The sequence below is a fragment of the Leucoraja erinacea genome, chromosome 1 (genome assembly GCF_028641065.1).
Source record: "Leucoraja erinacea ecotype New England chromosome 1, Leri_hhj_1, whole genome shotgun sequence".
In the NCBI taxonomy this organism is placed as follows: domain Eukaryota; kingdom Metazoa; phylum Chordata; class Chondrichthyes; order Rajiformes; family Rajidae; genus Leucoraja; species Leucoraja erinaceus.
In genome coordinates, this window is record NC_073377.1 from 132148609 (window position 1) to 132176062 (window position 27454).

Below are 27454 nucleotides of genomic sequence, written 5' to 3' on the forward strand. Positions count from 1 at the left end.
TTCCCTCTCTCATCCATAGATGCAGTACAGAGAAGGTTAACCAGACTGATTGCTGGGATGTCAGGACTTTCATATGAAGAAAGACTGGATAGACTCGGCTTGTACTCGCTAGAATTTAGAAGATTGAGGGGGGATCTTATAGAAACTTAAAAAATTCTTAAGGGGTTGGACAGGCTAGATGCAGGAAGATTGTTCCCGATGTTGTGGAAGTCCAGAACAAGGGGTCACAGTTTAAGGATAAGGGGGAAATCTTTTACAACCGAGATGAGAAAAACATTTTTCGCACAGATAGTGGTGAATCTCTGGAATTCTCTGCCACAGAAGGTAGTTGAGGCTAGTTTATTGGCTATATTTAAGAGGGAGTTAGATGTGGCCATTGTGGCTAAAGGGATCAGGGGGTATGGAGAGAAGGCAGGTACAGGATACTGAGTTGGATGATCAGCCATGATCATATTAAATGGCGGTGCAGGCTCGAAGGGCCGAATGGCCTACTCCTGCACCTAATTTCTATGTTACTATGTTTCCCTCTCCTCACCCCTCTCTCTCTCCTCCCCCTACTCCCACCCATCCCTCTCTCCCCCACCCCCTTCCCTCTTTCCTCCCACCCCGTTTCCCCCTTCCCCTCTGTCCCTCTTCCACCGCTCCCCCTACCCCTCCCCCTCTGACCTCTTCCACCACTCCCCTTACCCCTTTCCCCCTCCCTTCCCATTTCCACTCCTTTCCTCCCTCCCCCCCCCCGCTCGCTCCCCACTCTTTACCCTCTCCCCTGCCCCTCTCCCCTCTCCCTCCACACTATTCCCCCTCCCTCTGCCCCCCTATCTCCCTCCCTCCCCTACCCCCTCTCTCCCTCCTCCCCCCCTCCCCCACACCTCTCTCCCCCTCCATCCTTCTCTCCTCCCCACTCATCCTTCTCTCCCCTCCATCCCCCCCCCATCCCCTCATCTTCTCTCCTCCCGCTCTCCCCCTCTCTCCTCCTCCCCCTCTCCCTCTCCCCCGCCCTCCTTCCCCTCCCACCCCCCCTCTCCCCACCCCATCCCTCCCCTCCCTCCCTCCCCCCCCTCTCTCCCTCCCTCCACACTCTCCCCTCTCTCCCCCTACCCCTCTCTCCTCCTCTCTCCTCCCCCACATCTCTCTCCCTCCCTCCCCTCCTCCTCCTCACCCCATCCCTCTCTCTCCCCCCCCCTCTCCCCGCCCTCCTCCTCCCCCTCTCCCTCCTCCCCCCCTCCTCCTCCACCCCATCCCCTCTCTCCCACCCATCCTCTCCTCCCTCCCCTGCTGGGCATCGTGGACCTGATCCCCTCCTCTCCTCCCCCTCCCTCCCACACTCTTCTCCCCTCTCCTCCCCACCCTCTCTCCTCCTTCCCTCCCTCCTCACCCCTCCCTCTCACTCTATCCTCCTTCTCCCCCCCATCCCTCTCTCCCCACCCCCCCTCCCTCTCCCCCCCCCACCCCTCCCATCTCCCCCCCCCCGCCCTCTACCCCTGTCCCTCTTCCACCACCCCCCCTACCCCTCTCCCCCCTCCCCACCACTCTTCCATATAACCATATAACCATATAACAATTACAGCACGGAAACAGGCCATCTCGGCCCTACAAGTCCATGCCGAACAAATTTTTTTTCCCCTTAGTCCCACCTGCCTGCACTCGTACCATAACCCTCCATTCCCTTCTCATCCATATGCCTATCCAATTTATTTTTAAATGATACCCATGAACCTGCCTCCACCACTTCCACTGGGAGCTCATTCCACACCGCCACCACTCTCTGCGTAAAGAAGTTCCCCCCTCATATTACCCCTAAACTTCTGTCCCTTAATTCTGAAGTCATGTTCTCTTTTTTGAATCTTCCCTATTCTCAAAGGGAAAAGCTTGTCCACATCAACTCTGTCAAATCTTCCCCCTTCTCTCCCCCTTTCCCCACACCTTTCCCACCCCCACCCCTCTCTCTCTCTCGCCCGCCCCTTCCCCCTCCGCTCCCTCTCCCCCCCACCCCTTCCCTACCCCTCTGCCCCCTTCCACCACTCCCCCTACCCCTCTCCCTCTCTCCAACTTCCTCCATCCCCCCTACACCTCTCCCCCTCCCCATTCTTCCACTTATCTCCCCCCCCCCCCCCACCCCTCCCCATCTCCCTCCCCACCCCTCTCTCCCCCCCCCCCCCCTCCCTCTCCCTCCCCACTCTTCCCCTCTCTCTCCGCCTCCCTCCACACTCTTCCCCCTCCCGCCCCCTCCCCTCTCCTCCCCTCCCTCCCACTCTTCTCCCCCCTCCTCCCTCCCTCCCCCCTCCCTCCCTCCCCTCCATCCTCCCCTCTCCCTCTCTCCCCCTCCCCCACCCTCTTTTCCCCCACCCCCACCCCTCTCTCACCCCCTCCCGCACCCCTCTCTCCTCCTCCCTTACCCCCTCTCTGCCCTCTCCCTCTCCCCCCCACCCCTCTCCCCCCCACCTCTGCCCCTACTCATATCTGCCTCTTTCACCACTCCCCCTACCCCTCTTCCGCACTCTTATCCACCCCTTCCCTCACCACTATTCCCCCCTCTCTCCCCCTTCCCATCCCACACTTCCCCCCCCCCCCCCCCACCACTCTTCCCCTCCCTCCACACTCTTCCTCCTCTCCCTCCTCCTTCCCCTCCCTCCTCCCCTCCTCCCTCCTCCTCCCCCTCCTCCCCTTCCCCACCCCTCTCTCCCCCCCCCCCACGCCTCTCTCATCCACTCCCCCACCCCACTCTCCTCCTCCTCTTCCTCCTCTCTCCTCCCCCCCCTCCCCCAACCTTCTTCACCCCCATCTCCCCCCACCCCTTCCCCTCTCTCTTGCACCACTCCCTGCCACCCCTCTCCCTCCCTGCCCTCCCCCACTTCCTGCCCTCCCCGCTCTCCTCCCACTCCCCACTCTCCTCCCCCTTCCCATCCCCCTCTCTCTCCCTCTACCCCGCTATCCTCTCCCTCCCAAATCTCTCTCAGTTTCCTCTCCCTTCCCCCTCTCCCCTCCCACCCCTCCCTCCCCTCTTCTCACCCTCCCCTCTCCCAACCCCATCCCCCCCTCCCCTCACCTGTGTGTTTGGAGGGTGGTTAGTGTGAGTGTGATGCCGCAGCCCCCCCCCCCACAAACGCGCGTTGGGGAAACAGACCCAACGGGTCTGCACTTGGTCTAGTCTCTTTTGCACCTCTCACAAAGTTACGCCTTGTAGTATTTAAGAGTTCCTTATCAGTATTATCCAAGATGGCGATGCGTGCACAACGCGAGGCTCTGCGTCTCCACAGTTTTTGTAAGATAGTATTTTTTCTGTTAATAATTACCGTAGTTTTCGCTCGGAGCAGTCGAGCAAAGACTTTGTACGGCCGTCAAGAGCTACTGGATCTCGGTCATCTGTGCACAACCAGCATATTAACCGGCCTCCAACTACCACCGGAGATCATCAGGACACTGCGGTCTAGTGCGCTAGCTCCTCCGACAGGAAGTGCCCGGAAGCAGCGCAGAGACCGCAAACAAAGATGTGGGAAGCTGGGAGGCTATCGGGCTAGGCTAAAGCTAAACCCACACCAGCCAGCTCTGCCCAGCATTTTCCTCGCCAATGTTCGGTCCCTGGTGAATAAAATCGATGAACTACGGCTGCGGATCACCACACACAAACGGATCGCCAACTGCAACATCATGGTCTTCACCGAAACATGGCTCAACGACAACAACCCGGACAACGCCATCGAGCTGGATGGGCGCACTGTCTTCAGGGCCAACAGAACAGCGAAGGACTCCGGTAAGACCAAGGGCGGCGGACTGTGAATTTATGTGAACAACTCATGGTGTACAGACGTTGTTAGGATTGGTAGTCACTGCTCTGCTGACCTGGAATACCTGATGATAAAGTGCAGGCCCTTCTATCTGCCCAGGGAATTTACATCGATTGTTATCACGGCAGTCTATGTCCCCCCGGACGCTTATACCAGGTTAACAATAGAAGAGCTGCAAGCTGCTATCAGCAAACAACTAACTGCACACCCAGAGGGGGCTTTTATTGTTGCAGGTGATTTTAACCACTCCAACCTTAAAACTGTACTCCCCAGGTTCCATCAGCATGTCTCCTGTCCAACCAGAAGAGACAATATTCTGGATTTAGTATACACTAATATCACTGAAGCCTACAAAGCCCTCCCCCTCCCCCACCTGGGACAGTCTGACCACCTCTCTCTGTTCCTGCTCCCCAAATACACACCTCTCATCAGACGTGTGAAACTGACCATGAGGACAGTGAAGGTTTGGCCTGAGGGGGCTGTCTCTGCACTACAGGAACAGTTTCAGCAAACAGACTGGAGTCTATTTGCAACTCAGGCAACCTCTGACTCCCAAGTGGACATTAACACATACACCTCGTTGTTTAAGAGGGAACTGCAGATGCTGGAGAATCAAAGGTTACACAAAAAAGCTGGAGAAACTCAGCGGGTGCAGCAGCATCTATGGAGCGAAGGAAATAGGCAACGTTTCGGGCCGAAACCCAAAGAAGGGTTTCGGCCCGAAACGTTGCCTATTTCCTTCGCTCCATAGATGCTGCTGCACCCGCTGAGTTTCTCCAGCTTTTTTGTGTAACCAACACATACACCTCATCCGTTTTGGACTATATAAAATTCTGCACCGACAACGTCACTACCCATAAACAGATAAAGACCTTCCCTAATCAGAAGCTGTGGATGAGCAGAGAGGTCAGACTCTTGCTGAAGGCTCGCGATGCCGCTTTTAGATCTGGCATCCTGAAAAAGGGAATCAGGAACGCTAAACTCAAATACAAATGGCAGATCGAGGAGCATTTTCATAATAACTCCGACCCCAGATGCATGTGGCAAGGCATTAAGTCCATTGCCAACTACCATAAAGTTAACACCCTCCAGACAAGTCCTCCCTTCCTGATGAGCTGAACCACTTCTATGATCGTTTTGACCGGGACAACAAAATACCAGCCATCAAAACTACCCCACCCCCGAACGATCAACCCTTCAGTCTCTCCACCTCTGCTGTACAAGGCGCACTGAGCAGAGTAAATGAGCACAAAGCTGCCGGACCCGATGGCATCCCCGGGCATGTGCTCAGGGCATGTGCTGGACAACTATCCCTGGTCTTCACTGACATTTTCAACCTGTCACTGGCCCAGGGTGTCGTCCCTACTTGCCTCAAGACCTCAACCATTGTGCCATTTCCCAAACAGTCAGCTTCAGGGAGTCTCAACGACTTCCGCCCAGTGCCACTCACCCCTGTCATCGCAAAGTGCTTTGAGCAGCTGATCTTGGCTCGCCTCAAAGCCAGCCTCCAACAGGTCTACAGAGGACACCATATCTGCGGCCCTACACTCTGCCCTGACCCACCTGGACAACAACAACTCCTACATCAGGTTGTTGTTCATCGATTTCAGTTCCGCTTTTAACACTGTCATCCCCGCCAGCTTGATCACCAAACTCAGTGGTTTGGCATCACCACCTCCCTCTGCAATTAGACACTGGATTTCCTCACCAACAGACCACAGTCTGTTAGGATCAACAACCTCACCTCCTCCACTCTAACACTGAACACCGGCGTGCCACAGGGCTGTGTGCTCAGCCCTCTCCTCTACTCCCTCTTCACCCATGACTGCATCCCTAAGTATGGCTCCAACGCCATCATAAAATTTGCCGATGACACCACGGTGGTAGGACTGATCAGCGACAACAACGAATCAGCCTATAGGGAGGAGGTCCAGAACCTGGCAGCCTGGTGTGCCAATAATAACCTCGTCCTCAACTCTAAGAAGACGAAATAAATAATTGTTGACTTCAGGAAGAACAGAGGGGGCAGACATAACCCCATCCACATAAACGGGACTGAGGTGAAGCGCGTCTCCAACTACAAATTCCTTGGAGTACACATCTCAGAGGATCTGTCCTGGTCCCTCAATACAGGTGCACAACCTTTTATCCGGTGTTCCGGAAACCGAAAAACTCCGAAAACCGGCCATTTTTTCCAGGATGTCGTCTACACACCAAAGCTCGCGTTTGGCGCAAACTTGACCCGAAACGACCCACGGTCAACCCAGGTCTGTACTACTGTAGCGGCTGCCTCCTCCTCGGAGACCGGGGAGACACTTAAACATCTGTAAATCATTGCTTAAATGTTAGTCAGTTAGTTTGGAGGGCTTTTATGTTGAAGGGGTAAACTTTAATTCTTAGTCCCCTACCTGGTCGGAGAGAGACGGGGAGCGGTCAATGCCTTACCGGGTCGCCGTGCAGTAAGCTCCGCAGCGCTGTGGCCGCTGGGGCTGCGGGCGGCGCCGGTTGTAGCTCTGACCCCGGCAACTCTACCCCTGGCTGCGAGGCGCTCCAAATCCACCGCCGCCCACGGCCGGACGCCCCCCACCCCAGCTCCGCAAATGTTGGGAGTCGGCGGCGTCGCAGCGCTGGGATACCAGCGGGAAGCGGACAATGCCTTACCGGGTCGCTGTGCGGTAAGCTCCAGGGCGCGGAGGCCGCCTTCTCCCAACATTCGCGGAGCTGGGGCTGCGGGCGTCCGACCGCGGGCGGCGCTGGATTTGGAGCACCTCGCAGCCAGGGGTAGAGTTGCCGGGGTCGGAGCTACAACCGGCGCCGCCCGCGGCCGGACGGAGCCCCCAGCTCCGCGATGTTGGGAATCGCCGACCAGGTAGGGGACTAAGAATTAAAGTTTCCCCCTTCACCCACCCACCCCACCACCACCACATAAAATCCCTCCAAACTAACTGACTAACATTTATGCAATGATTTACAATGATTCCCCGGTCTCCGGGGAGGAGGCAGTCGCTCCAGACTTTTCAAGCCGCCCGCGCTACCTACCTAATCTACGCTAAAAATCTTCCATTCGGAAATCCGAAAATGTCCGAAATCCGACAAGTGTCTGGTCCCAAGGCTTTCGGATGAAAGGTTGTGCACCTGTACCACCAAATTGATCAAAAAGGCGCCGCAGCGCCTTTACTTTCTGAGGAGGCTCAAGAAAGCTCACCTGTCCCCCCAGATCCTGTCCAACTTTTACCGCTGTACCATCGAAAGCATCCTGACCACCTGCTTCACGGTATGGTACAGCAACTGCACCGCAGCTGACAGGAAGGCACTGCAACGGGTGGTGAAAACCGCTCAGCACATCATCGGTGCCCCGCTCCCTGCCATGGATGCCCTCCACTGAAATCGGTGTCTGAGACGAGCCGGGAAAATCATCAAGGACCCCTCTCACCCTAACCATGGACTGTTTGCCCTCCTCCCATCAGGGAGACGGTACAGGAGCTTCAGGTCTCACACAAGCAGGCTGAGGAACAGCTTTTTCAACAACACCATTACACTGCTGAACTCGGAGTCCCGACGCTAGCCACCCTTAGACTCTCCCACTTGTATACAGTTATCTGCCTATGTATCAGTTTTAATTCATCCACAATCCACACATTGTTTACCAGTATTTTTTTTACATTTATTGTATGCCAACTTTGTATTTTTATTTTTACTTCTACTATCTTGCACTATGACTATGACCAGACGCTAAACTGCATTTCGTTGTACCTATACTTGTATTTGTGCAATGACAATAAAGTTGAATTGAATATAGCACTATGATGTTTGCATGGAATGTTCATACTTATTTAGAATTGTCATTGGCAACCAATTTCTCCTCAACACCCTGATTCACATTTGATTCACCAAAGAGGATTGTAGAAGTGCTGGTACAAGTGGTGGATCAAAGAAAAGGTGCTCTAAATATTTTATCATAGTTGGAGGTGAAATGTCGGTGGACTGATCAGTGCCAGAAGGACATGATTCCTGTACAAGAAAAATACATGTAATGTATGGTCAAAGTCATTGTGAGCAATGGGAAAGCTCATCTGCCAGAAGCTGCTCAAATACACACTGCTCCATGAATCTTACGTCCATTCATCCTAACATCTCAAATCTTAAATACATTTAAAGCATTGACAAACATATCAAAAAGTTTACACTCACACTTTTAACCTCAAGGAATAGGTATTGTACATCTCTCACTTGCTAAGTGTAGAAACAAGAAAATGCAGATAGATACTGGTTTACAAAAAAAAAGGGGGGCACAAAGTGCTAGAGTAACTCAGTGAGTCAGGCAGCATCTCTGGAGAACATGGATAGGTAACTTTTCAGGTCGGGACCCTTCTTCGGTCTGGTAGAAGGATCCTGACATGAAATGTCACCTATCCATATACTCCAGAAATGCTGCCTGACCCACTGAGTTACTCCAGCAGTTTGTGCCCTTTTTTGCCATTAATGACAACTGGCTAAAGGTTTACCCTACTGTGCCCAATACTTAATCTTATTAATGACAGAAAAATGATTGTAATTAGCTGGCAAATGGACCATCAGAGATAAAATAGCATCTTTAATTCTAAACCTCGTTGCATTTATCATAGGGTCACACAACATTGAAACAGACACTTCTGCCCATCGTGTCCACAACAACCATCAATCACCCAATATATTTTAGAATTTTACTCTTCTCACATTCCCATCCACTTCCTCCAAATTCTACCAGCACCACCTGCACATTTGTGGCCAATTAATCTACCAAACCATGAGTCGTAGTGATATAGAAGAAAACTGGAGTGCATCAAGGAAACCCATGTGGTCACAGGGAGAATGTCAGAAACAGCACCAAAGATAAGGGTTGAACCTGGGCCCATCGAACTGCCAGGCAGTGGGTATACTACTTTCACTACTCTGTCATTTACTAATCATTGTCAATTGCTTCTGGCTTTAGGTGAATATGGTTAAAATATATTTCTTTGGTCAGCTCCACAATCTTACTGCAGTACTTTTTATAGTTCAAACACCCAAGAAATCATACTAACAAGACCTTGCTTTGTTATTATATCGGGTCAGACAAGGAAAACATGGATACCAAAGTCACTCCCTCTGGCACTTGTACCAACCAGCTCATAATTTATCACCACCCTACAAAAGGGTTATTTGTAGGATTATTCATAAATTGAATTGCTTGACATAATTAGTGTGCAAAATGCACGGGTGAAGGTATGTGCTAGCCCCTAGCAGGACATGTTCACACTCTAGCTCTGTCGTGGAACAATTCATAGATCAAGGCTGATGTGTCTGCACATTAAGATGCTTAGGCCATTTGTCAATGCTGCTCAATCAGCACTGTGGGAGTGCCTTGGACTGCTGCAGAAAGACTGCAGCAGTCCACCAATGCAGTACCCTGCCACCTTCCCAATGGCAGATAGGAATGAGCAAATTGTGAAGCAAGGAATTGAAGATGGTGGTTTACACCGATTATAGACACAAAATGCTGGAGTATCTCAGTGGGTGTTTCGGGTCGAGACCCTTGTTCAGACTAATGGAGCAAGCTGCCAGAGGAGATAGTTGAGGCAGGTACTATAACAGCATTTAAAAGACACTTGGATGGATACATGTATAGGAAATGTTAAAAGTGATATGAGCCAAATACGGGCAAAAGAGACAATGGAGCATTTTGGTCAGCATGGATGAGTTGGTTGAAAGGGTCTGTTTCCATGGTGTATGACTATGACTCCATAACTCTAAGATGCAGCAGCACTGTTAATATGTATAGTCGAGTCTATTTTATTGATTAATTCTCTTGTACATTAAAGTTACACCACTTAATGTTCAGAGGTTATTGATTTGTTAAATATTACCATATTTATTATTATCAAAATATCATGAATCCATGAAAACTACTTATTAGCCCTTGCTACCATTCACCTTCTGGCATTTACACAGAACTAAAGTAACGGGAGTACCCTGGTTATGTTATCTATTATGTTATGCATCTTCCATTATAGATTAGGCTCTCACTAGGGTCTCCTCGATATCCCGCAGCTCCGCTCTTGCTCCCCCTCCCCCCATTCTCAACATGGACAGAGTCCCCCTTGACCTTAACTTCCACCCCATCAGCCGTCGCAAAACAGCATATTATCCTCCAACACTTTCGCCACCTCCAATGGGATCCCATGATTGGCCACATCTTCCCATCTCCACCCCTTTCTGCTTTCCACAGAGACCGTTCCCTCCACAACTTCCTTGTCAACTTGTCCCTTCCTACCCAAACCATCCCCTATCCAGGTACTTTTCCCTGCAACCACAGGGGATGCAACACCTGTCCCTTTACCTCCCCCTTGACTCCATCCAAGGATCCCAACAGTCATTCCAGGTGAGGCAGCGGTTCACTTGTTCTCCTCCAACCTCATCCATTGTATTCACTGGTCCAGGTGTCAACTTCTGTACATCAACGAGATCAAGCGCAGGCTCGGTGATCGTTTCGCTGAACAATTCTGCTCAGACCGCCTTAACTTACCTGATCTCCCAGTTGCTCAGCATTTAAACTCCCTCTCACATTCCCAGTCTGACCTTTCTGTCTTGGGCCTCCTCTATTGTCAGAGTGAGGCCCAACGCTAATTCGAGGAACAGCACCCCATATTTCGCTTGGGTATCTTACACCCCAGCGGTATGAACGTTGAATTCTCTAACTTCAAATAGCCCTTGCTTTCCCTCTCTCAATCACCCCCCATTCCCTGTTCTCCGACTAATCTTACTGTCTCCGATTACATTCAATCTTTGTCCCGCCCAAATCCCCTGACATCGGTCTGAAGAAGGGCCTCTATTCGCCTATTCCTTCTCTCTAGAGATGCTGCCTGTCTCGCTGAGTTACTCCAGTTTTTTGTGTCTATGAGAGGGATGGGTTAATTAGTGTCAGAATCAGTGACCCCATTTTATGCCAACGCACAAAATTAAAATGGCTTCCTTGAGTTGGAGCACAAAGTCACAAGTTCCCAACTCAAAAGGAACGCTGTTTTCACTGACGCCTGGCTAGTGTAGTACTTGAAAATTGTAAGGCGTTAAACAAAATAGATGACTCTGGGTTCTCATCAGCAGTTGGAAAACAGGATGTACTGTATTTATTATACAGTGTCAGTTCCAACTTACTTTTGATTTGTAGCGTTGAAAGTATTCAGGTAGGAATGAATCACCGTAGTATTACCCATTGTAATCCCCATGCAGTATCGCATGAGCAGCAGCTTGGAATATTGAAGGACAGTGAGATCTACAAATCAATTCAACAAGGATTGTGGTCAATGTTGTAGCTCCGTGTTATGTTTTTATACTTCTACTGCACTGAGAACAGGCAATGCATTAAAGATGAGCAACCTTACTATTATAGTGCACACCTGTCCATGCAGACAAATCACTAACATCGCTGTACATACCCATACTATATACAAGTAACATGCGAGTCAAATAACACCGCTCAGTTATCAGGTATGAAGTGTAATGCATCACTTGCTTGTCATGGAGAAGCAGTGGAATAGAGGGCATTCAGTTAATCTGATAAAATGCTAAACTCTTAACTTCCTTTCTTGCCCTTCAAGCCAAGCCGACTTTGTAAATGGTTCACCCATTCTGTTCCTCTGCTTATCAGAACAATCATTTCTCTCCACAAAAATCCACCCTTGAGGCCATAAATGAATCATCATCCCTATTTTATGTTATCACCCATGTGTTATCATCATCTTTTATGCTATACTTTCAACCCTGCATAAACTACTCAACCAATGTTTTGCTTCTTTTCTAATCTACTATGTCCAACTCACCATCAGCACTTGATGGGCCGAATGGCCCAATTCTACTCCTATCACTTATGATCTTACTTTTACTTCCAATCCTCCGTTGCCTCAAACTTAAAATGCTCACCTCTAGACAAATCCTACCTCGACTTCACCCATTAAAATTGATGTAATTATTCACCGAATACTAAACCCTTGGTGAAAAATGACATTTTATTCTTGGCTATCTCTAGCCTCCTTATCCTACTATATATTTAGCTGTCAAAAGGAGTGAACTGGGACATTTTGTTTTATGGGAAAGATGTAGAAGAGAAATGGAGGACATTTAAAGGGGACATTTTAAGAGTACAGAATCTTTATGTTCCTGTTTGGTTGAAAGGAAGCAGTAAAAATTGGAAAGAGCCCTGGTTTTCAAGGGAAATTGGACATCTTGTTCGGAAAAAGAGGGAGATCTACAATAATTATAGGCAGCATGAAGTAAATGAGGTGCTTGAGGAGTATAAGGAATTTAAAAGAATCTTAAGAAAGAAATTAGAAAAGCTAAAAGAAGATATGGGGTTGCTTTGGCAAGTAAGGTGAAAGTAAATCCAAAGGGTTTCTACAGCTATATTAATAGAAAATGGATAACGAGGGATAAAATTGGTCCATTGGAGAGACAGAGTGGCCAGCTATCTGCAGAGCCAAAAGAGATGGGGGAGATATTGAACAATTTTTTTTCTTCGGTATTCACCAAGGAGAAGGATATTGAATTATGTGAGGTAAGGGAAACTAGTAGAGTAGCTATGGATACTATGAGGTTCAAAGTAAAAGAAGTACTGACACTTTTGAAAAATATAAAAGTGGATAAGTCTCCAGGTCCTGACAGGATATTCCCTAGGACATTGAGGGAAGTTAGTGTAGAAATAGCCGGGGTATGACAGAAATATTTCAAATGTCATTAGAAACGGGAATAGTCCCCGAGGATTGGCGTACTGCGCATGTTGTTCCATTGTTTAAAAAGGGTTCTAAGAGTAAACCTAGCAATTATAGATCTGTTAGTTTGACTTCAGTGGTGGGCAAATAAATGGAAAAGATACTTAGAGATAATATATATAAGCATCTGGATAAACAGGGTCTGATTAGGAACAGTCAACATGGATTTGTGCCTGGAAGGTCATGTTTGAATAATCTTCTTGAATTTTCTGAAGAGGTTACTAGGGAAATTGACGAGGGTAAAGCAGTGGATGTTGTCTATATGGACTTTGGTAAGGCCTTTGACAAGGTTCCTCATGGAAGGTTGGTTAAGAAGGTTCAACTGTTGGGTATAAATGCAGGAATAGCAAGATGGATTCAACAGTGGCTGAATGGGAGAAGCCAGAGGGTAATGGTGGATGGCTGTTTATCGGGTTGGAGGCAGGTGACTAGTGGGGTGCCTCAGGGATCGGTGTTGGGTCCTCTGTTGTTTGTCATGTACATCAATGATCTGGATGAAGGTGTGGTAAATTGGATTGTTAAGTATGCAGATGATACCAAGATAGGGGGTGTTGTGGATAATGAAGAGGATTTCGAAAGTCTACAGAGTGATTTAGGCCATTTGGAAAAGTGGGCTGAAAGATGGCAGATGGAGTTTAATGCTGATAAATGTGAGGTGCTACACCTTGGCAGTGTAGTGGCCTGGTCGTTCAAGAACACACACCGACACTCTTATCTCTACCCCTCGGGAGTCGACCGGTAAACCCCGTGGCAGACCTACGCCCCTGTCCCTCAATCGTCGAGGGGGATGATCCAAGGAGTGGCCTACCCCCCAGGGACCGCCACAGGACCCCCCCCCCCCCCAAGAACCCGAGGTATGAAACGGACAGGACGGCGTACACGATGGCCAGACCGGGTGCACACTACGCTCGGACCCGGAACAGGCGGCTGATCAACAAGTGCGGGGTACGAAGTAACCAAAGGAGGAGGTACCCTAGACAGAGGTCGCCTTCGCTTACGGGGCAGTGCTACCAGCGCCGGCCGATCGATATCGATATGTGCTGGCTTTAACCGCGAAACTGAAACAGTCTCCCGCCGACCCCCCATGTCCAGGATGAACGTCGACGAGCCATGTTCCAAGACCTGGAAGGGGCCTTCGTACGGCCACTGTAGAGGTGTCCGATGTGCATCCCTGCACAGAAAAACAAACTGGCAGTCCTTCAGAGCAGAGGGAACGTTCGGACGGAAGGACCCATGACGAGAAGTGGGCACCGGTGCCAGCTTGCCCACCGTCTGCCGAAGATGTTGCAGAGCTTCTGAAGGCTGCTCCACCTGGCCACGTGCCGGTGGGATGAACTCCCCAGGCACCGTTAACGGAGACCCATACACCAACTCAGCGGAGGAGGAGGCCTAATCCTCCTTGGGTGCGGTGCGTATCCCCAGCAAAACCCACGGTAGAGTGTCTACCCAGTCTGGGTCAGTGAGCCGCGCCCTTAGGGCACCCTTAAGCTCTCTGTGAAACCGTTCCACTAGGCCGTTCGACTGCGGGTGGTACGCTGTCGTGTAGTGCAGATGAACACCCAGCAGCCGTGCCATGGCCGACCACAGCTCTGACGTGAACTGAGGCCCCCGGTCGGATGTTATGTCCAGTGGAACCCCGAACCGGGCGATCCAGTGCGCCAACAATGCTCGAGCACAGGTAGTTGTGGTGGAATTCTGTAGCGGAATGGCTTCAGGCCACCGCGTGAAGCGGTCCACAACGGTAAATATATACGTCATGCCCTGGAACGACGGCAGCGGCCCCACGATGTCCACGTGAATGTGGTCGAAACGTTTATGAGGAATGGGGAACTCCTGCAATGGCACGTGCACGTGTCGTTGCACCTTGGCGGTCTGGCACGGGATGCAAGTGCGCGCCCAATGACCAACCTCCTTCCGCAGCCCATGCCACATAAAGCGGGAGGCTACCAGGGCCGTTGTTGCCCTGATGGAGGGATGCACAAGGCCATGGAGCACCTCAAACACCCTGCGCCGCCAGGCGATCGGGACGATGGGTCGCGGAACTCCAGAGGAGACATCGCACAACAGCGTGGTACCCCCAGGACCACAGACAACGTCCTCCAACTGCAGGCCCGAAACTGCTGTACGATAGGCAGCCATCTCCTCGTCGACCAGCTGAGCAGCTGCCAGGTCGGAATAGTTGATCCCCTCACTGACTTGGAGAACCGCGTGGACTGCAAGTCTTGATAAGGCTTCGGCCACCCTGTTAAATTTGCCCTCAACGAACCGGATGGAGGTGGTGTACTCGGACACATACGCCAACTGCCTCTGCTGCCGGGCAGACCGGATTTTGCCGCGGGGGCCGACCGGGAGCAGTGGAGACGCGGTGGATAGCGGTCCCGACCTGCTCTGAGTCTTCAAACGCCTCGGAAAGGACGTCCACTGCTTCCAGGCTGCGATGGCGAGAATTCCACAGCTCGTCGGCATGTTCACCCAGCGCCAGCATGTCGGTAAACAGATCCCTGGTGAGCTACATGCGAATGTCGGGAGGCAGCTGCTGCAGGTAGGCATATTTAAAGAGAAAGCACGGCTCATGGTCCCCCATTAGGGTGAGCATGTCTTCCAGGAGGGCAGAAGGCTGGCGGTCGCCCAGGCCGTCCATTCTGAAAATGCGAGCTGCCCGCTGGGCATCACCCAGGCCAAACCTCCTGATGAGAATTGCTTTAAGGCCAGTATATTTGTTTGTTACCGGGGGGGGCCTGAGGAAAGGCTTAACCCGCCTCGCGGTCAGTTGGTCAAGCGAGCCAACCACGTAAAAGTACTTAGTCTCATCCTGCGTGATACCTCGCACAGCAAACTGGGCCTCTGTCTGCTGGAACCTGGTTTCGGGTTCTTCAGTCCATAGAGTTGGGAGCTTCAGCGCAACAGCGTTATTATCCATCACGACGCGTGATGAACGAAGTCGAGGTCACCAGTGTAGTGGCCTGGTCGTTCAAGAACACACACCGACACTCTTATCTCTACCCCTCGGGAGTCGACCGGTAAACCCCGTGGCAGACCTACGCCCCTGTCCCTCAATCATCGAGGGGGATGATCCAAGGAGTGGGCCTACCCCCCAGGGACCGCCACAGCAGGACAAATCAAAATAGGACTACATGGTAAATGGTAGGGAATTGAAGAATACAGTTGAACAGAGGGATCTGGGAATAACCGTGCATAGTTCCTTGAAGGTGGAATCTCATATAGATAGGGTGGTAAAGAAAGCTTTTGGTATGGTAGCCTTTATAAATCAGAGCATTGAGTATAGAAGCTGGGATGTAATGTTAAAATTGTACAAAGCATTGGTGAGACCAAATCTGGAGTATGGTGTACAATTTTGGTTGCCCAATTATAGGAAGGATGTCAACAAAATAGAGAGAGTACAGAGGAGATTTACTAGAATCTTGCCTGGGTTTCAACAACTAAGTTACAGAGATAGGTTGAATAAGTTAGGTCTTTATTCTATGGAGCACAGAAGGTTAAGGGGGGACTTGATAGAGGTCTTTAAAATGTGAGAGGGATAGACAGAGTTGATGTGGACAAGCTTTTCCCTTTGAGAATAGGTAAGATTCAAACAAGAGGACATGACTTGAGAATTAAGGGACTGATTCTTTACTCAGATAGTGGTGGCTGTGTGGACTGAGCTTCCAGTGAAGGTGGTGGAGGCAGGTTCGTTTTTATAATTTAAAAATAAATTGGATAGTTATATGGACGGGAAAGGAATGGAGTGTTATGGTCTGAGCGCAGGTTTATGGGACTAGGGGAGAATACGTGTTCGGCACGGACTAGAAGGGTCGAGATGGCCTGTTTCCATGCTGTAATTGTTATATGGTTATATGGTTATAAAAATGAAGTAGGGTCTTCAACCCTGCAACATTAATGCTGCTGCTCTTTCCTGCATGGTTTGTTTTATGAACCTCCAACAGATATGGAGTTCTACCTGAGCTGACTGTCCATCCCTGGAGACATATCAGTGAGGTGGAGATGGCCACAAGCCGTGACTGAACCTAAGGTGTCATATCCTAAGGTACTGGCCCTGTGATGCCATAATTGCAATTTTGACAGTGCGTTTCTCAGCTCAGGTCCCTGCATCAAAGACCTGAATCGTTGACCAACTCTTTACCTGCACTGATGCTGCCTGACCTATTGAGTTTCTAATGCAGTTCATTTTTTTTGCTTCAGATTACAGCATCTGCAGCCTCTTGTGACTCTCTGTGTACTTGATGAGTATTTTGTTTCAAAATTGCAACCTGAGACTGGTAGACTCCTTAGGGAAATCACAATTGAGGGCAAAGAATGGCAGCTTAGATTATTCTCTGATGTTTCCACTGGTATCAACATTAGCAAGACTGGTATCAACTGATTATTGACTTCAGGAAGGGAAAGCAGAAAGTCCATAGATTTCTGTTTTGATGGCACAGTGGTGTAGAGAGTTCCTGGTAGAGCATGTCCCTGATCATATATGATCATATATGTCCTGGGCCCAGCACTTATTCACAAGGCTGCATTCACAATTTTCACATTACATCCCAACTTCCATACAATGCTCTGATTTATAAAGGCCAGCACACCAAAAGCTTTCTTTACCACCCTATCTACATGATATTCTACTTTCAGGGAACTGTGCACAGTTATTCCCAGATCCTTCTGTTCACCTGCATTCTTGAATTCCCTACCATTTACCATGTACGTCCTATTTTGATTTGTCCTGCCAAGATGTAGCACCTCACACTTATCAGCATTAAACTCCATCTGCCATCTTTCAGCCCACTCTTCCAACTGGCATAAATCTCTCTGTAGACTTTGAAAATCTACTTCATTATCCACAACCCCACGTATCTTAGTATCATCTGCATACTTCCTAATCCAATTTACCACACCATCATCCAGATCATTGATGTACAACAGTGTACCCAACACAGATCCCTGTGGCACCCCACTAGTCACTGGCCTCCAACCTGACAAACAACCATCCACCATTACTCTCTGGCATCTCCCATTCAGCCACTGTTGAATCCATCTTGCTACTCCACCATTAATACCCAACCATTGAACCTTCTTAACCAACCTTCCATGAGGAACCTTGTCAAAGGCCTTACTGAAGTCCATATATACAACATCCACTGCTTTACCCTCATTAATTTCCCGAGTAACCTCTTCAAAAAATTCAAGAAGATTAGTCAAACATGACCTTCCAGGCACAAATCCATGTTGACTGTTCCTAATCAGACCCTGTTTTTCCAGATGCTTATATACATTATCTCTAAATATCCTTTCCATTAATTTTCCCACCACTGACGTCAAACTAACAGATCTATAATTGCTAGGTTTACTCTTAGACCCCTTTTTAAACAACGGAACGACATGCGCAGTACGCCAATCCTCCGGTACGATTCCCGTTTCTAATGACATTAGAAATATTTCTGTCATAGCCCCTGTTATTTCTACACTAACTTTCCTCAATGTCCTAGGGAATATCCTGTCCGGACCTGGAGACTTATCCACTTTTATATTTCTCAAAAGTGTCAGTACTTCCTCTTCTTTGAATCTCATAGTTTCCTTAGCTACTCTACTTGTTTCCCTTACCTCACATAATTCAATATCCTTCTCCTTGGTGAATACGGAAGAAAATAAATTGTTCAATATCTCCCCCATCTCTTTTGGCTCTGCAGATAACTGTCCACTCTGACTCTAATGGACCAATTTTATCCCTCGTTATCCTTTTGCTATTAATATAGCTGTAGAAACCCTTTGAATTTACTTTCACCTTACTTGCCAAAGCAACCTCATATCTTCTTTTAGCTTTTCTAATTTATTTCTTAAGATTCTTTTTACATTCTTTATACTATACTCCTCAGGCACCTCATTTACTCCATGCTGCCTATAATTATTGTAGATCTCTCTCTTTTTCCGAACCAAGTATCCAATTTCCCTTGAAAACCATGGCTCTTTCCAATTGTTACTATTTCCTTTCAACCAAACAGGGACATAACGATTCTGTACTCTTAAAATTTCACCTTTAAATGTACTCCATTTCTCTTCCACATCTTTCCCATAAAACAAACTGCCCCAATTTACTCCTTTTAAATCCTTTCGCATCTCCTCAAAGTTAGCCTTTCGCCAATCAAAAATCTCAACCCTAGGTCCAGTTCTGACCCTCTCCATAATTATATTGACACTAATGGTATTGTGATCACTGGTCCCGCACTGTTCCCCAACGCATACCTCTGCCACCTGACCCATCTCATTTCCTAACAGGAGGCCCTTCTCTAGTAGATACTTCTATGTATTGCTGCAAAAAACTATCCTGCACACATTTTACAAACTCCAACCCATCCCGCCCATTTTGCAGAATGTGTTTCCCAGTCTTTGTGTGGAAAATTGAAATCTCCCACAATCACTACCTGGTGCTTACTACTAATATCTGCAATGTCCTTACATATTTGCTCTTCCAATTCTCGCTCCCCATTTGGCGGTCTATAATACACCCCTATAAGTGTTGCTACCTCTTTCCCATTTCTCAGTTCCACTCAAATAGCCTCCCTAGACGAGCCCTTTAATCTATCCTGCCAAAGCACTGATGTAATATCTTCCCTGATAAACAATGCAACACCTCCACCTCTTGCCCCTCCAATTCTATCACACCTGAAGCAACGAAATCCTGGAATATTTAGTTTCCAATCACAGCCCTCCTGCAACCATGTTTCACTGATCGCCACAACATCACTGATCGCCACTACATCATACTTCCAGGTGTCAATCCCGGCTCTAAGTTCATCCGCCTTTCTTACAATGCTCCTAGCATTAAAATATACACATTTAAGAAACCCACCCTCTCTTATTCTCTGTTTATTGTCTTTTTCTTCTCTCTCCCCTACATTTTGGGTCAGAGTGCTACCATTCTCTGCCTCCTGCCTCACACACTGACTGCTAGCTTTCCCTATTTGAGTCCCTCCCCCCAACCTTACTAGTTTAAAGTCTCCCCAGTAGCCTTTGCAAATCTCCCTGCCAGGATATTGGTCCCCCTCGAGTTTAAGTGCAACCCGTCCTTTCTGTACAGGTCGCACCTTCCCCAAAAGAGGTCCCAATGATCCAGAAACTTGAATCCATACCCACTGCACCAGTCCCTCATCCACTCATTTATCCTCCACCTCGCTCCATTCCTACTCTCAGTGTCGCGTGGCACAGGCAGTAATCCTGAGATTGTTACCTTTGCAGTCCTTCTCCTTAACTCTCTACCTAATTCCCTAAATTCTTCTTTCAGGACCTCTTCTCTTTTTTTACCTATATCGTTGGTACCTATATGTACCACAACCTCAGGCTCCTCTCCCTCCCATTTCAGGATTTCTTGGACACGTTCTGACACATCCCTGATCCTGGCACCAGGGAGGCAAACTACCATCCGGGTCTCCTGTCTGCGTCCACAGAATCTCCTATCTGACCCCCTGACTATAGAGTCCCCTATTACAATTGTCCTCCTCTTCTATTCCTTACCTTCTGAGCAACAGGACCGGTCTTTGTGCCAGAAGCCCGGCCGCTGTCGCTGCCCCCAGGTAGGCTGTCTCCCCCACCCTTACTCAAGCATGAGTACTTATTTTCAAGGTGTACAGGCACCGGGGTACTCACCAGTCCCTGCCTCTGCCCGTTGCCCTTCCTAACTGTGACCCAGTTTTCTGTCTCCCGTGGTCTTGGAGTGACCACCTCCCTGTAACTCCTTTCTATGACCTCCTCGCTCTCCCTGAGCAGACAGTGGTCATCGAGTTGCTGTTCCAGGTTCCTAACACTGTCCCTTAGGAGCCCCATCTTGACACACCTGGCGCAGATGTGGACGTCTGGAGGGCACTCAGACTCCATGACCTCCCACATCTGACATCCAGAACAGTTTTTGCTCCCATTTTATTTTTATTCTCAGTTTTCTAGCCTCTGCAGGTTTCATGTTATATTCTTTAGCATTCATCAGTCAGAGTATTGAGTAGATAAGTTGGGAGGTTATGTTATAGTTGTGCAAGGCTTTGGTGAGGCCACACTTGAATTAATGTTTTCAGTTTTGGTCATCCTGCTTTAGGAAATATGTTATTAATCTGGAAAGGGTGCAGAGAAGATTTATGACAATGTTGCCAGGACTCGACGGCCTCCCTGTAGGGAAGGGTCGAGAAGTGTAGGACTTTATTTTTTAAAGTGCAGGAGGATGAGGGGTGATCCTATTGAGGTGAATAAGATGAGAGGAATAGATAGGGTAAATGCACAGAGTAGAGGAATCAAGAACCAGAGGGCATAGGTTTATTGTGAGGGGCAAAGATTTAATAGGAATCTATGGGGTAACTTTTTGTACACAAAGGGTGATAGGTGTATGGAACAAGCTGCCAGGTAGTTGAGGCAGGTACTATCAGAACATCTTAAAAACAATTGGACAGGTATATGGACGGGATAGGTTTAGAAGAAACGCAGGCAGGTGGGACTCGTGCAGATGAGGCAGGTTGGTCGGCATGGTCTGTTTCCATGCTCTATGACTGACTTCAGCAGTGTAATGCAGGCAGATGGGCTCCACATACCCCAGGCAGTGATCAGATGCAGGGAATTTTACTATAATAACAGGAATTGTGCTCCTTATGTAGCTTTAAATTACTTAGCATTTTTTAATGTGGACAGATTAGCGGAAGTTTTCAATCCCTTTCAGGCTGATAATTTTTTTCTTTAAACTGATACATTTTCCAATATTTCTCAGCATTAACAAAAGTAGAGTCAAGAAAATATAACACAGTGCACATCATGCAAAAGTGAAATATTGGCCTGAAGTCCTGTACCAGATAACTTTTGTGGAGGCATTAACTGATTTACAGTATTATAAGCGGTTTAAGTTAAAGGAATTTCAGATCAATGTATGAAACATCAATCCATTTTTTCCCCTTAATCTAATTTTGAGACCCTTATTTCAAATTAATCTTTGCATGAAGGGAGTTACAGAAAACCAGATAAATTACTTTTGCCAAATTTATTGAGACTGCTTTTGCAGGCATTTTGATAAATGGAGGTTCTCAAGCAAGGAAACAAAATTACAGCATGAAGCTTGTACCCTGAAGCTAGGTGTGACAAGGTTCTCCTCGCTGATTTACACAGGGTGTCTTGAGGACAACTCAACACCAGCCAAAACGTCTGTGACTTTTTTTTTACAATTACAAAAGAGTTATAACTTGCATGGAATGAATTATGGCTTCCTTTTAAACAGGCAGAGGTAACCACATTTAGCACTTGTTTGCGACTCTGCCTTACTCCGTCAGCTCTACCTTGCTTGAACTCATGTCTACGGCTAAATTATTATTTTTGTCACCCCTTAAGGGTTTGCAGTGAATTATTTCCTGCTCAGTGTGGTCAGAAAGGCCAATGCTTGTTGGCAGACTATTCTGCTTCTAGATCTAGTTTTGGTTATTAAACAATCCCTTCCATGAAATAATAAAAAGCAGGATATATTTACGTACTAAATCCTAATAATTTGTCTTAACCTCATCTATAGATGAATTCAAAGCACTGACATTCTTAAAATACGTTATTCTCGCTTATTTGGCATGAGTGTAATTTAGAAGCAACTTGTGTTGTTACGATTCTTTACTGTGCTTTTCTAACTTCAGGGAATTTAGATGAAATATTGCACATTTATTATGTCAGAGCCTTGTAGTCAAGTGAGAGGGTAAATTTTCATTCAACTAAATTTAAGCTGAACATTAGCTTTAGAGAGTTTTTATTAGGGTTGTTTTACGTTTTAGAGATACAGCATGGAATCAGGCCTTTTGACTCACCCTGTCCGCATGGACCAGCGATCCCGCACATTAATACTACCCTACATACACTTGGGGCATTTTTTACACTTATACCAAGCCAATTTACCTAAATACCTGTGCGTCATTGGTGTGTGGGAGGAATCCGAAGATCTCGGGGAAAACACGTCACGGGGGGAACGTATAAACTCCGTAGAGGCTGCACCCGTCGTCAGGATTGAACCTCGGTCTCCGGTGCTGCAAGCACTGTAAGGCAGCAACTCTACCGCTGTGCCACCCTAAACCGTAATCGATGCATTCAGTGTTGCACAAAGTTTCAGTGAAGGAGAATAACCTTCTCTTCACAGGTTTCTGGTAATTGTATGAAAGTACCAATTTATCCAGACATATATGAAGTACCTAATTTATCCAACATTTTAATTGCAGCTAACATTTATGTCAATATGAAAATGGAATCAGATATGGGATTTAATCATCTCAGAACCTCTCGTTAACATTCTCTGCTGGAATAAGTATCAGAAATTTACATCAATGTTCTTTACAAGTGTAAAATCTGAAAGATTTATCTGCACCCATTGAACAGTTCAAGGCAGGCACAATAGAGAAGCACACAAAAATTATTCAAGCACAATTCTTTGGACATGTGATGCGGAAAACAATAATGCACAACTGGATTCTATTTAAAGGACATTCACTCTCATGATATCTGCCCCCTTAAAACTGTGTAATTTCTGTGTTATATTACAATTTGAGAATAATTATTGTCACATTGTTTCCTGGTTTAAAATACATTAATCGCCAAATAATTTCTAATTCAACATTTTATTTTTGATCTCACCCTTTGGCATTTAATTTCTATGAATGCCATTGTAGGCCACAGTGACGCAACGGGTGGCATAGTGGCACAGCGGTAGAGTTGCTGCCTTACGGCGCCAGAGACGCAGATTCGATCTGACTATGGGTGCTGTCTGGATGGAGTTTGTATGTTTTCCCTGTGACGTACAGGTTTGCAGGTTAATTGGCTTCAGTTATAACTTGTCCCTAGTTTGTAGGATAGTGCTGGTGTACGGGCTGATCTCTGGTTAGCGAGGACAAAATGTCATCTATGCATGCTCACTAGTGATGCTGCCCAACCTGTTGAGTTACTCCAGCACCAGAGAATAAAATAATCTGCTCCCATTGTTTCTCTGAACCCCATGACACCTGATACCTAAATGCCGCTTAGACACCACCAAAAGCAACAACAAGACTTGTAGGTTGATCCTTTTGTACAGACGTTCTTCACCGGAGCTCTTAACTATCTTTACATAACTAAAACTCTGATCTTGTGCTCTTCCAGTTTGCAGGGTTTTTCAATTTGCACAAAAACGGTACGCGATAGCGCTCTGACAGGTTTTCGCCAGGTTACTCGCCGTTCTCCTGTGCTGAGAATGCAAAAAGAATTGTTCCGATCGGTTGTATCTTGTAAAGGTTATTGAGGTTTAAAAATCTTAAAAACCGTGCATGTGCGGATTGGTCTCCTCTCCTGTCAGGAGATTGGTTTCCTCTCCTGTCAGTCACCCGAGACAGTGACGCCAGGCCGGGACGTCGATGCCCCTTCCGGAGCACCATCGCCGCACTGATTGACCGGCTCCTCTGTCACAATGAAGCTGAAGGAACGGAGTGAGCAGAGTTTGTGCATCACCGCAGCTGGAGTGCAGAGCGGCCCGCAGTGCGGTGCGGCCCAGAGGCTGGCCGACTGCGAGGCCAACTACTGCAACCTCGAGATCCTGGGAAGTGAGGAGAGAGAGTGGGGGGATTGAGGGAGCCGGGCGATGGTGGGGCCGGGGCCGGGAGCCGGTGGAGCAGGACGTTGGTGGGGCCTTGCGCTGGTGGGGCCAGGCAATGCTGAAGCAGCTCTCCCTCCCTCCCCCCTTCACTGACCTCCGACAGCACCCGCCTGAAGCCATCCCCCTCCCCTGACAGCAGGACGCTCCCCCACCACCAGCCCCCCCGACAGCCCCCACCGAAAGGTGTCCCCCTCCACGGGCTACAGGATGCTCCCCTCCCCCACCCCCGGCCCCCGACCCCCCGCTGCAGGACGCTCCACCCTCCCGACAGCCCCCGCCTGAAGCCGTCCCTCTCCTCCAACTGCAGGATGATCGTGCCCCCCAACACGCGACAGCCCCACCTTAAGCAGTCCCCCTCCCTCGGCTGCAGATCGCTCACCCCCCCCCCCCCCCACACAACCACCCAGCAACCCCTGTCTTAAGCTGTCCCCCTCCCCCAGCTGCGGGACACTCACACCCCCACCCTAACTACAAAGAATGGAGAACAATGAGCGATTCTAATATCATGATTGATGAGAAGCATCATGATCGGGCTCTGTTGTATATTCAACACAAGCTTGAGAATTACAACAAAACAATGGAATGCTCCAGCAGGCTCCCTGCCCCCCTCCTCCCCTCTCCAGCTCCACAATGCTCACTGCCTTCTCTCCCCCCCCCCCCCCCCCCCCCCTCTCCAGCACCACAATGCTCTCTGCCCCACCTCCCTCCACCCCTTCCCCCCTCCCCCCCCCCACACACACCCTACCTACACCCCCCCCACCCACAAACACCTCCCCCTCCCTCCTCCCCTCTCATCCTACACCACCCCCACCACACATCCCACTTCCCTCACCCCTTTTCCCTACTCCCGTCCCACACATGAAGAGGAGGGGGAGAGAGTGCTGGGGGATGAGGGCAAATAAGCCGTGCCTGCGCAGTTCGGGGCTATGGGTTAGTGGTGGAATATTAAGTTGGCGGAACGGGTTGCGTTGGGGGAATGGGTGAGTGGTGAAATATTGTGTTGGGGATTGGGTTGCATTGGGGGACCAGGCCTCCCGTGTGACCAGGACCTAATGGGTCCCACTTAGTCCAGAACCTACTGAAGATAATTTAAATTGACGGAGTGTTATGCGTTTATCAAATAACATTTTAGTGTGGTTGTATTATCATTGTGACGTGTACTGAGGTACAGTGAATAGCTTACTTGGTGCGTGCTAACCAGTCAGCCGAAAGACTATACACGATTACAATCAAGCCATCCACAGTGTACAGATACAGGTTAAAGGGAATAACATTTTTTTTTTTGTTGAAATCCTTCTTTTCCACCTTATGTGTCCAATTCATTTTCTCCACCTGTACCCAGGTCTTGCACTGAGACCAAGTTTACATCCAACTGCTAGGGAATATATCAGCTCTGCTCTGAATATCTTGCCCTTTGATTCAGCACCCCCTTGCTGTGAGATTCTATTTGGTTTGTTCCGTATTCTCACCCCCAGCCTAGCAATATCTTACCAAAATCAGCAGACCTGCTGTGAGAACAATCACATTCACAATAGGCAGTTTCTGCATCAAGTCCACATTGGTTCTAAATGGAAAGCAATTATTGCTAAGAAGGCTGAGAGAGATGGATCTCTTTATTCATGTGGTCAACAATTTAATCCTACATTATGTATTATTTGCTTTGATGGCGTTATGTTCATCACTCTGCTAATAATGTGAAGACAATTGTCTGGTATTGGTTTTGAGTCAGTTGCCTGTTAGTGGTATCCTTCAATGGGACATTGTGCAGTGTGTTGTTACCTGAGGTAACAGCGCTCCTTTTATTTTGTTTTGTTTTCCAGCTGCGATAATGTACATTAACAGCATGAGTGTCAGCTGGTCTGCGCGGCTGCAGATCTGTCTAACATTCTTCAAACTTGGTGCCATTTTAATAATCATCATCCCTGGAATGGTGCTGTTATGCAAAGGTAAGTAGGCACAAAACACTTTTACATTTCTAGTAAGCCACTGAGCAACAGATTATTCCAGACTGACCAAAGTTGGCAGACGAAAATGCTGGAGAAACTCAGTGGGTGAGGCAGCATCTCAGGAGTGAAGGAATAGGCGATGTTTCAGGTCGAGACCCTTCCTCAGACTGATGGGGCATGGCAGGAAAAGAAATAGTTCTTCTGTGTTTGTTTTGTGCCTTTTCTTTTATTGTCACGTGAACAAGTAGGGTTAGATGCAGATACAATGAAAATATACCTATATTATACATAAATCACACTTAAATTCTACAAGACTGTGCAAAAAGGAACCATTAGCTCAAAACACCATTCAAAACAAATCCATGATAGTGCGATGAGGTCCGTTGTGTTCCTAATGGTTCTTGAAATGACCCAATGTGACAATCAACTCAAATGGCCAGGCCAAAAAAAGGCTGTGCCCATGAAAAATGTGACCAATTTGGACAGCCCGTAAAACCCCAGCTCATTTTGCAGCATGCTACTGATGGGAATCTCAGCAATGATTTGTTCTGCCGATGGGTTCCGGAGGAAACCTGGTGGCAGATGCTTTGGCAGATTCACAGGTTGAAATCTGTTAGTAATCTTGGGAATGCAGCATTTGGATGCTTGTGTGCCAAAGCCTGGGCTAGCTTGAAATATACTCTGGTAAACTTCAACAGTCTGACATGGAATCACTGATCTAGGAAGATTTAGCCCAATTAATGCAACAGCAGAACTTATACAAATGTATTTATTGTTACCTATTGTTTGCTTTTAACTGGAGGCTTTTTTTTTTTTAAATAGGGTTTTTTTTTAAGCCTTGAACAGAGACATTAATGTTAGGAACTTATAGTACCAACAGTATTGTGCTTTTGGATAGATTGGCTGGTGATAACAAACATAATGGGAGACTGTAAGTTTACATCAATCATTGTCGACCTTCAAGGAAGACTGCTGTTGTTTGAAACTCATTGAAATCCCTGTTATGTTATTTATCAACAGCTCATCTTGATGTTAGTGTCACAGTGCCAAGAGGCATCAATGTGTCAGTTAAATATCACTGACGTAGAAAAAGCATATTTATATTTTGTGCTCCACAGCATCATGAAATCCCAAATATCTGTGAGCCATTTCATTATTTCTTAAACATGGACACCAATGTTCAGTAGGAACAGTAACAGTCAATTTGCACAGTTATGTAACATGAAGATCATAGAATCTATTATAGTAATGTACTCTGAGGGATAAATATAGATCAGAACACTAGAGGCAATAACTTATGTGTAGGAAGGAACTGCAGAT

At 47.9% G+C, this 27454-nt stretch overlaps 1 protein-coding gene across 1 annotated transcript in view; it reads left to right on the plus strand.

The window, feature by feature from the left end:
- The window catches only part of slc7a11 (solute carrier family 7 member 11), a 199527-nt gene that overhangs the window by 49903 nt on the left and 122170 nt on the right, over window positions 1-27454 (plus strand). Inside the window, exon 4 of the mRNA XM_055643379.1 lies at window positions 26009-26134. Coding sequence (XP_055499354.1) covers window positions 26009-26134 — 126 coding nt within the window. The remainder of the gene's footprint in view (window positions 1-26008; window positions 26135-27454) is intronic.